The 10802-nt window shown below is 41.5% G+C and overlaps 1 protein-coding gene across 3 annotated transcripts; it reads right to left on the bottom strand.

Annotated features, from left to right (window-relative positions):
- kcmf1 (potassium channel modulatory factor 1) lies at positions 1–10597 on the bottom strand. 3 transcript variants are annotated; one of them, XR_006250994.1, is made up of 8 exons: positions 10379–10597; positions 3525–3692; positions 3214–3353; positions 2629–2730; positions 1859–2036; positions 1475–1760; positions 481–796; positions 1–176 (listed from the first exon to the last, which is right to left on the bottom strand). XR_006250994.1 is itself a non-coding variant. In XM_043239406.1 (7 exons), exons 1-7 carry the CDS (start codon positions 10392–10394, stop codon positions 535–537), a joined length of 1152 nt encoding a protein of 383 aa, XP_043095341.1. In that variant the 5' UTR covers positions 10395–10597; the 3' UTR covers positions 1–534. The 3 variants fall into 3 exon arrangements, 1 of the variants encoding a protein (XP_043095341.1); XR_006250993.1 differs by having other exon boundaries at positions 1–173; XM_043239406.1 differs by having other exon boundaries at positions 1–796.
- Between the last annotated feature and the right edge of the window lie 205 nt (positions 10598–10802).

Below are 10802 nucleotides of genomic sequence, written 5' to 3'. Positions count from 1 at the left end.
TTATGGTAAACCATCCAAGCACTTTTTATTCATTAATATTCATAAATACACACAGCAGCTTCATTAGAGAAGGTCTCTTGTTTCCTCTTCAGTTTTTGAATGTGGAGTATTTATAAGGAGAGCCTTTTGCAAGACACAGGAAGCAGAGGTCTGCCACAGATACCTACGCTCACCTGCTAAAGGAAAAAAATTAGTTATGTGGAATTGATTATCAACTTATATATATTTATTTATATATTTATATTTCTTATTTTCTCTCTCTCTCTCTCTCGTTCCATTTATGTGTCTCTCGGTTTCTCTCACTCTCTCACACGCCTGTTCTGATGTATTTTGATTTTTTTTTTCTTCTCGCTCTCCTTTCATGGATTTATACAATGTAACAAAGGTGACAGACCTGAAATTACAATCACCAAAAAAAGAAAAGAAAAAAAAAAAAAAAAGAAAAAAAAAAAATTAGAGAGAGCTGTGTTTTTTGCCCACCGTCATTGGCAGTTACAGCACAGAGGACATTGTCTGCGTTGTGGTGGGATATCATCAAAGAGGAGGTGGTGGAGGCTCCTTGCCTGTGGAGCTCTCCTTCAGGTTGAGGCTCTCCAGAGCCACGTCTAAAGGCATGATGTCCACGCAGCCCATGGCGCCGAAGTCAGCAAAGTCTCGCCTTTCGTCCTCGTCGGAAGACGAGCTCTCTTCTCGCATTAGTGTGGACAGCAGCAGCTCCTGCACGAACAGGCTGCGGTCCGCGCGCTCGCTCTCCAGCGCCTGCCGTTCTGCCTCCGACATTTTCGGCTCGTTCAACCTGGTGGAGTTAGATGGGCAAATGCTAACCTACAAAATCTATTTCACACCATTTCATTTCACTTTAAATTGCTTTGTTAATAACCGAAGGATTCAGCAAATAAAACGTAAAAAATGTATCAATTCTGGATTTTTCGGCATCAATGCATCATATTTGAACGGTTTCATTAACCTTTTAAAATGTGATAAAATGAAGGGTTTTACGGAGATTTATTGCTAAATCGTGCCGTCAACATTAACAAAAAAAAGTGTGATATTACTTAAAATGATTTAGTATTTTAAATGGTCTTTTATTGTTGTTATTTTGATAAGCACGCATACTGTACAAATTTTTTTTGGTAGACTTTAAGCCAGATTTTGGTGTTTAAACAGTTGTGTCATGATTTACTGAAGACGCACACATCGGCACAATTGTTTGTTGTCTCACTGATTACGCATTTGTTGGAGTTTCCCTTTCAGACACTATTTATGAGAGGAGAGAATTAAAATAAATCAGGCAACATGATTGACTAACGTTCGATCTGGTCAAACTCCTGGTATTTGAGCCATTATGTAATTTTTAATAACTCAGATTGGGGAATACACCTAGGATGCCTTGCGGGCGAGTAAAACACAAGCTCGTTTTCATTTTTGGGTGACCTAACGCCATCTTGAGTGCATGGCTGTGTCCGAATCGTACCGTGTGAGAAGAAACTGGGAGCTGTGGGAGGCCAGCGGGTTGCTCTCAGTCATGGCTGTGTTTGTGGCGGTGCTGGGCGGCGGGATGCTGGCGCTGATGTTGCTAGGGTTGCTGCGTTGGCGTGTAGCGTTACGGGCCGTCTCCAGCTGCTGGCGTGCCGCCTGTGCCTGCTGGCGCTCCAGCTGAAGCTGCATTTGCAGCTGCTGCAGCTGCGAGGCCGAGGGGCCAGAAGAGTTCAGCTGTCCTCCTGCAGAGCGCCGCACACCCGACAGCTGAGAGAGCAGCTCTGGTGATACAGCGGAGAGAAAAGAAAAAAGGTGTGTGAGAAGACATTCAAAACAGCACTGTCCGTCAGCCGGTTTAGCGAAGGCCTGTATGGCACACCTGCTATGGGGTCCATGGCTTCCCTATTGCTTGGAGAGTAGGAGGAGCTCTGTGAAGAGGAGAGCCCACCAGTGGAGCTGCTGGTAAAGTGCATGTTAGTCCGGCGTGCCCGCGGACCGCCCAGTCCCCGTCCAGGGTGGAACATCCGACGGACGTGCCGTACGCCGCTGCTCTCATCGTGCACATGCTGGTTAAGGAGCAATCGGTTGAGAACGTGTCACAAATGTGTCTTGATTTTATTGCTCCACGCTTTTCTGTCACTTTATCAATTTCTTTCTTAAAGGGATAGTTCGCTCAAAAACTCATTACATACGCTTTCCCAAACCTGAGAGGTCTTGGTTTAGCTTTGAAACGCAAATGAAGAGATTTTATACACGTTTCTGACTCTAGATTGTCTTAGGATCTAACGGAGGCAAGGATTCATTTGTGTTCTTAAGGTCTTACAGGTTTAGAATGACATGAGAAGGTGAATAATTAGACATCATTTTCATGTTTGGGTCAACTATCCCTTTAAGAGACTAAAAGCGTGTGAGCTGCTGTTCCAACAACTCATGGGCAGGAATACAAAAAATGTGAAGTTCAATTCGTAGTGAAACAAACCGTGTGAAAAGTCAGTCCGGTCTATGAAACGAATCTTTACATTTGTACACACAGTCATTATTCATAAGCAGAACCAATGTGAAAAGTGTAAAATCTTAAAGAAGGGTTTTATATTGAAACAATGCGTACATGTATGAGACAGATACACACAGATTAAGATAAAAGGATATTAAATCTCTAGGTGCTCTGTGTTCGAGTGTGAGATGAGCAGCAAAGTCATCTGTCACATGATTGGGGTCGCCACCAGGCAAAGCTGCACAGATTGGGCAAATCTGAAACAGAATACACACACATTAATAATGAATTGATGTAACCCCCTCACATAGCGGGGAAATATGCTTATTCGTGGTTTTCGTTCAAATTAAAGCTAATATTAGAAGGTACAAAGTGACAGAACGTGATTGAGCTGTTGGCACTTGATGGATTTCAGCTAAAACGAGTCTAAAAGGGGATTCACAGAGTCTGAATTGAACAATGCATTCCTCAAAAAAACTGGTATGGCACACAAGGTGTGTGGTTATGAAGCACGGGTTTCATTTTGAAAATAAATAACACTGGAAAACACTTTGTGGTCAGCGTGTCTGTAACTAGCACACCAAACCGATCAGGAGCTGCACATATTAGTAGAATTGAAGGACAATGTGAGTAAAGATTACTACTACTACTACTACTACTACTACCAGAACAGAAAGCAAGCATTTATCATTACATTGCAGTCATCTGCTACATCCCTCTATCTCTGCGTGTGTACTCACCACCTCTGTAGAGGTCTCTGCGTGCTCCGAGGTCACGTGCTCCTGTAGAGATGTTTCCGTGTAGCCCATTTTACCACAGTAAGGACAAGTAAATGACTGAGGCTGCTCTACTGAGAACGCCTCCCCCCCATAATACAAGTCTGCAGAGAGTTCAGACAAAAGTCAGATACAACACTTCAATAACCATCTTTCATCATTTCTGTGAAAGACACGCACACACGCACACACACACAGACGCTACACAATGTATTTTTAGAATTGACCGTTCTAGTACTTTATAAAGAGTGAAAAGTCTGGACATCACAGCTTACCAAAGTCTACCCTGGTTAGTATGCACTGCATTGGGTGCTCCGTGGTGTGTCTAGTTGTTGTGGCTCCACTTTCGTAGCAAGATGCACAAAGGTCGTAGTCGTAGCAAATTAAACACTTGTATCGGCGCCCTCTGAAGTTCCCTTTTAAACACGCATCACAGCTCACACCTGCGGGAGAACACGGAGGCATTCAACTCAGAACAACAGCAGAAGCCCCTATGAAGACCCCGACCGCATCGATCACAGGCAAGGTTTGCCTAGTTAGTTTCTTTGCGTCCAAAAAAATTGAAATAGGAGAACAGCATCAACCACTAGACGTCTTTATCAACTGGACAGTGGACTTAAGACGGTCATTTTAAACCATCATACAGATGAATAAGGACATAGCACATATTGTAACTCTCAAACTAAGACTGCGCATAATATAATCAAAGGTTAAGAAAAGGAAGCTATTAGGTCTTATCCAGTTCTACTGTACGTTGCAATAAAGCAGATATTTACCATAAACTTGTGAGTAAAACCGATATAGTGTTGTGATTTTAAAGGGAGCGCTCTTTGTGTGCTTTCTAGGATATATTATATAATCCATTGAGGATTTAAAAACATATACATGCTTAAAGTTAGGGGAATGACATCCTCTATATTAATGCAAGATTCACACTCGAAAGTGCAATGGACGGAAAAAAAACATGTGAAAGTGTATGTGCATTGAGGCCAAAGCACACTCTCTAATTTCTGAAGCACCCTAATTATATAATTCTGGAACCAGGCCTGCGTAAAACGGTGTTCGAGCAGATTTCATTATCAGTAGCTCATATTTAGGTGACCGCGTGGAGTTTTATGTGGCAGTACTTCAAATTGGAAAAATAAGCAGTGGTGAAAAGGACAGATCCAGACTAGAATAATAATTTCGACGAATATTTACATCGGGTGTGAACCTACTCAAATTCATTAAAACACCTAACTACTAGATTAGATTAGGTTTTGGCCTCTTCAGTAAAGTTAAAGTGTTTCGAGAAGTTCGCAAATGAATTTAAATCTAAATGAACAAAAGCTAAACAATAAATCTGTAAATCAAAAAGATGTTAAATCATGGTTTTTTTTTATTTGGTCGGCCAATATATCAATCCATTACTGCTGTCAGGTGTGGGTCACAATGGTCAACTAGTCAATTAAATACAAAAATAGCAATGTTCACTCCTCTCTGACATCTCTTTAGTTCAATTTTAGGTTTAGATGCTAAATAGTGAGTTGCAAACAGTCGCCGGAAGCCATTGATTTCCTGTTTTTTGATTATTAGTACAGGTAGCATGTGAATTAGGATACGTCGTCAAGTCTAACACACATCCAGTAGATATAATACACTAGACAGAGAAACTGCTGCTGGGACAAATTAACACAGGGAATTAAGTCCAGATTCAAATAATCAAATGTTTGCCTGTAAGACTGAATCAGATAGCCTCTTAGACCCCGAGAGGAAGTATGCAGATGTTCATTGTTCAGTACTGGCCACATCTTTAGTCTGATATTGTGGTTTCAGATGTCTTTGGGTTAGAAATGAGGTTTGGCGCAGTTATAACTAGCGTTTTCCTTTCTGACCTGCCAAATGACCTCTGCGGTCTTTTCACAGCAGAGTCCTGCAAACAAACCGAGCTACACATTCAAACTGAACCACGAGACCAAGATCTCCAAAGAAAAACGTGGAATGGGCTTTCTATGAATTTCAACAACAACAAAAAACAATCCATTTAGTGGTTCTCAATGCCTTCGACTCCAATGTCTTTTATTATGGTCCACCACAATATCTGAAGCTAATATTAAATTTGAGTATTCCAAAAGTTTGATGTTTTTTTTGAGTATTTTAGAGCTTGAGATAACCGAATACGTATATATAAAAACACCGGTCCCCTTGGTTCGGCACAGATGTGATTCACAGATTAGTTGTTAAGTTCAACCACCATAGAGTGAAAGTTAAAATCTGCAACTTACACATTCAAGCAATTTCAGCCCGTTCAGATGAAGAAGACCAAGTCGAATTGGGACCCATAGCATTTTGTCATAATACTGCAAGTGAGGTCGCAAGAAAATTTATATAGAAATACTTTTGCTAATAGTTGGTTAGACGCATACCGGGATTGAAACAATGTGGCTTGTTAAATGTTTCATTGCCAATATAAAAGCTGATAACGGCTGAACAAAAAAGTAAAGCGATGCAATATAGAAATCCTGGCCTGTCCTGGTAAAATGGCACGTATGGTCACCCTACATTGATCGTGACTACAGTAGAAGTCAAAGGCACTAAATAATACACTGCATTTGAAGTAGGTGAAATACAGTATTGCATAGAATCTCAATACTGAAAAAGCACCCACGACAACAACATTAAAATAGTGGATAAATGCTACGTTTGTGCAGCACAAAGGGCCCGTGCTGCTTCTGCACCACATGCATACCAAACACACGGCCTGCAGAAGAACGGCAAACGGATCGCTCGTGAAACGGGCCTCAGAAATCAAAAGACAAAAACTAAGTAGAACAGAAATGTTTGCGGTCAACGCTTTCCATTAAACATTGAAAGTATTCAGCTTGCGAAAGTTTCCGTGACGGTACAAAGTATGAATATTTAATCAAGCGTGCATTGCGCGTTATTGGTTGTCAGCTGACCTTTAACCTTACAGAACTGCTTCACACCTTCGGATTCATTCTCCTTTAAAGCAATCCATCAGAGACACCATCTCTGGCCAAAAGTGCTGCGATTCAAAGACAGCGCAGAGTCAAAAATAGTTCTAAAAACATGTCAGGAAACCTAGCGGCTAGGAGAAAAGTAGTGAAGAGTAGTTTTGAACTACAGACGCTCAAAATTTCTTACCATGAACAAATGACGAAAAATGCTAAAGCGTTTATTAATCGGTTTGTTCACTTCAATAAGGTTTTAGTGAAGTAGTTTTAAACTGCCAATATGGATTTTTGAAAATGCTCTTTCATGCAGTGTGTAACAGCTCTAAGTGAATGAAACGTGCTCCAAGCCGTTTCATGTTGATGTCATAATGACACATTAGATTATTTCCTGCCCACTTCCTGATCTTTTATGAAAATGCAAATGCGTTCTTTGCCACTGGGTGCTGCTTCAGGAGCTTTAAAAGCCCACAAACACTGCTTCAAGTTACAATCGATTAATACAATTAGTTAAACGTAGTTAAATGTGTTTTTTATTATTTAATTCAGAAATAGGCCTAATGCGAACATTAAATGTTTACAGCGACTATTTTAATTTCCTCCGCAACAAATGCTTTCAATTTGTCAGTATGCAGAAAAGAAATGCAATAAGCTATAGCTAACGTATATAAATAAGCCAAAACAAATTCATTTAGGCTAAAACAAAAAAAAAAAAGGTGTTTTTTTTTTGATAACATAAGAAACAACTACTAGTAATAAGATTATCAGGATTTTAAAAGCTCGCTTTATCATCTCCGTTCATGCAGAAATGAACCGAAACTCTGGATACTAGGCTACATGTCGCAGTATTTCTTTTATTTTCTTGACTTAAGTAAAAGATATATTTACGATATGACCGTGTGAATCTTCGCTAGGGTTGGGCGATAGTCATATTACACATAAAATTAATTAATGGAAAAGAAATATTAGTATTTTAAACGGGTCACAGGTGCTTATTCATATAATTCAATTCTAATTGAAAATAATCTTATTGGTTGACCGTTAATAATCGGTGAACGAACAAACATCGGAGAAATAAGTGAACTTAACATCCCTACTTGAAATGAAATCGACCAATCACTGGAGGGGCTTGAAAAAAAAAAAATCATTGAACAAACCAGGTAAAAATAAATGCATACTGTAAGACAATGGAAGTGTTTTTTGACCTTGCATGCGTGTCAAGTCCCAAAACCAAAATATGAACCATTCATAACCCATAACAGGGGCACTTTAATATTATTTAATGAACCTAACAAAGAAAAGGAATAAATGTACTAATGTTTTAAAAAGAGCATAAAGAACTTCTTGGGAAGTCCTCAGAGATGGAACAGAACTTTCAACTCAAGTAATAATCAGATACACGCAAAAAAACGTGTCAGAAGGCAGCACCTGGTGATCCTTCAGAAATCCTTGTCAGTTATGTAGTAAATAAACATAAACTAAATGAAAATATGCTTGTAACAATAAATTGGATCCATTTGGCTGAAAGTGACAGTGGTCTGTATTCCTGTTGAGGACTGTGGAAAAAAATCATGATTTTTGTCATAATCAAGCAGCCCTAATCAAAATAACAACTAACGGGGACTGCATTGTAAGCGGTTACCAACACTACTCAAACTCAAATCACAGCAGTATTATGAACTTCAAACAAGTCCATGACACACTGCGAACCCCCAGCCCTGCCACTTTAATTATAATGGCAAAGTTGTGCTGCAAGTCTCTGTCCGTCTCGCCCGTTTGTGTCAGATCACGTTTAGATCCAGATGCAATTAACCTAAAGTGCATCATAGCAACTTGTCCTACCAAGCACCTGAAAGACCTCCGACTAACCAAGAGTAACAGAGCAAACGTGATGTCAAGAACCTGTCTGCGCTGCAGTGGACGCGTCTCCCGAGAGAACCGAAACAGCACCACGGCTACAAGTGAGCTCGAGGAGCCTTCCTTCATTGACTCGCTTATTTCCCAGTTCAGAGTTTGTGAGTTCACTTCTCACTCCAACATCGGTGCCATGACCCAGACGAGGCAGCGTGACGAGCAAGGGACGGGACGGCTGCGGGGTTTTATCAAATCAAATTTAAGACTTTTTAAGGACCTGGAGAAACCCTGTCGGGAAAACGTTTATCATGTACTAAAGCGCTGAGCACAAGACACTGGATTCATCGGGTAGGATCTCAGCCTCGCATACCACAAATACAAATTTTGCTTTATGCAAAAGTGGGGTGGGTCACATGACATCACCTATTTAGACTTTCAATGAAACATTTCTAAAACAGACAGTTCTGAATTTAAATTCTGACCGATCAAGTTCAAAGTGTTGATACAGCAGCGTCAAGATTCAACCAGAACTTTTTCATGTAACAGTATAGTATTAGGTTTACTTTTGTGGTCCAAATACTGTAAAATTACAATTAACTTCTATTTGGGCTTTTAACTCCCTCTCCGAAACTTTCACACACGGCTGAGGTACGTTCACCACCCAAGGGGACTCCTTAAGCATGGACTCGTCTGGTCATATCTTAAATATCTACTGTATATCAATCTAAGCCAAAGTTAAGCATTAATTAGAGAATCCGTCAGAACGATTCCGCCACCGAGCTTGAATCAAAGAGCTGAGCAGCCATCACCAATCCAGATATTATACCAATAATTATCGGAGGTGTCACACAGCACTAGGATCCTCTGATTGAAAGCTGCTCTCGAGCACCATGTGCCGTTTGCAGAGAAACTAGACGCATATGCAAGCGGTCTTCATTCACAGGCAGGTGACAGTCGCCGTCTTGAAACCCAGCGAGCTGCCAACCCAGACAGCATATTTGGGGATCACAAGCACATATGATGCACAGATATGCTGTCTAAGCAGGCGGCTCATCCAGATTTGGATCGTACATGAAAAACAAGCACTTAAACGTCTAAAATGACCAAGAATTTGGACATTATTGGAATTATATATTAAATACAATGCCCTAGGATTAGTATTGGACATAAACTTAAGCACTCTTTTTTCAGTATCATCAATCACATCAAAAAAGTATGGTATTGTTACCATCTAAAATAATCACAGTACTAGCCTATATAAACACAGGACTTCTAGTAAGGCTAAAAAGAGAGAAAGGCAGTATCCATGGCAAGATTCCCAAAACGACCCACTACAAAAGGAAATACCATGGTAAAACTAAAAAAAAACGTTTTACAGTGTCCAGTAAGAGTTTTACCACAGTACGGTGTCTAAAACGGTGTGGTAATGATTTAATGACAAACTATGACAGACCCAAGACATTTCAAAGCAATGTCAGTCAGTGGTTAGCTATTCATTTTTTAAGTATTACCATCTTATTAGTTTTAAACTGACAGTCGTCCCTGAGGTTCTGCCGTCTTTTAAGTGCACTTAAGTGCACCCAAAGTGACTTTTAACAGGACAAATGTGTTTGAAGCCACATGATTAAGCCAGAAGTTGAATTCTGAATCTCTTCCTTGTATCCAAACGCACTGGTTAAATACCGAATGCCTTCTTCACAAAGGGAGCTAAAAATAAAAACGCGTTTCCAGAAATAATAGAGCAAGATTCGTAAGCAATCACAGCTATGGCTTCACTGACACCGGCTAATGCTAAATCCAGACGTGCAAGTCATTCACTTGTGCTGGCCTGAAACATGACATGACTCAAGACGGCTCGCACACACAGAGACGCACACTAAGAAGAGCTCCAGAGCGGTCGGACTGGGCTCCACAGCCGCTAAACCGGCGGAGAGCAGGCCCTCGGTCGGCATTACAGCAGGGCAGGGTAGCTTAAAGCAGAAAGCTTTAAAAATACGTGTCTTAAATCAGGCCCAACCGAAGCCCTGACCTCTCCACGGGCTACCTGCGGGAACACACTCAACCTCGGTCCCGCGGCCGAGCGAGCCGCAGCAGGCCCGGCCTAGCACACAGGCCCAGCTCAATATCACACCAAGCGGCTCGCAGAAAACGCCCCGTGCGCTACCGAGGCGGCGTAAGCGCATAAAAGGTTGCAAAATTGACGGCGGCCGCCATGATGACTCTTTCCCAGTGCATTTGAATTGAAAACATGGCAACCCCGCGGGTCAGCACTGGCCTACAATTCAAGGCAACGACGCAGCGATCGGCGGTTTTTTCGCACCTACCTTCATGTCGGGACATCCTACAGACAGTGACACAGCCCCTCCACGGGCTCCCTAACGTCTATAAGTCGGAAAGGTGCCGCTAAAAACGAAATAAAAGTGGGACGCGGTCTTTCTTTCCTATTTTCTCTCTTGAAGATGGATCCGGGGCTTACTTCTCTCCGCTTCCCCCTCCCCGTCTGTCATCGAGCGCCTGTGTGTGTGTGAGACGGAGCAGGCGCTGACGCGGTCTGCCGGCAGGGGGCGCAACACTCCTCTGCTTCTTCTTCTGTGGTGTTTGAAGGGCGGTAAACTCGTGGAGCTCTTGAACGGGGTTTCTGGTAGTGTTGACATCGCCATCTGCCGTAGCTAAAATGTTTTTTTTTTTTTTTTTATGAAAAAATACAGAAATACAGTGGAGCCGAACGTATGTGTAATTCATAAACGT

This window comes from Puntigrus tetrazona, chromosome 5 (assembly GCF_018831695.1).
Source record: "Puntigrus tetrazona isolate hp1 chromosome 5, ASM1883169v1, whole genome shotgun sequence".
Classification (NCBI taxonomy): Eukaryota; Metazoa; Chordata; class Actinopteri; order Cypriniformes; family Cyprinidae; genus Puntigrus; species Puntigrus tetrazona.
Note: the sequence above shows the minus strand (reverse complement) of the source record. Positions and strands in the feature narration are given on the sequence as shown.

What these genes read in the sequence shown, in the direction of transcription:
- kcmf1 (XM_043239406.1), bottom strand. An exon ending in CAGAGACCTCTACAGAGGTG is followed by an intron (nt 2,731 to 3,213) that starts GTGAGTACACAC and finishes ATTCTGTTTCAG; the next exon opens with ATTTGCCCAATCTGTGCAGC. An exon ending in TCCCAGTTTCTTCTCACACG is followed by an intron (nt 797 to 1,474) that starts GTACGATTCGGA and finishes TAACTCCACCAG; the next exon opens with GTTGAACGAGCCGAAAATGT.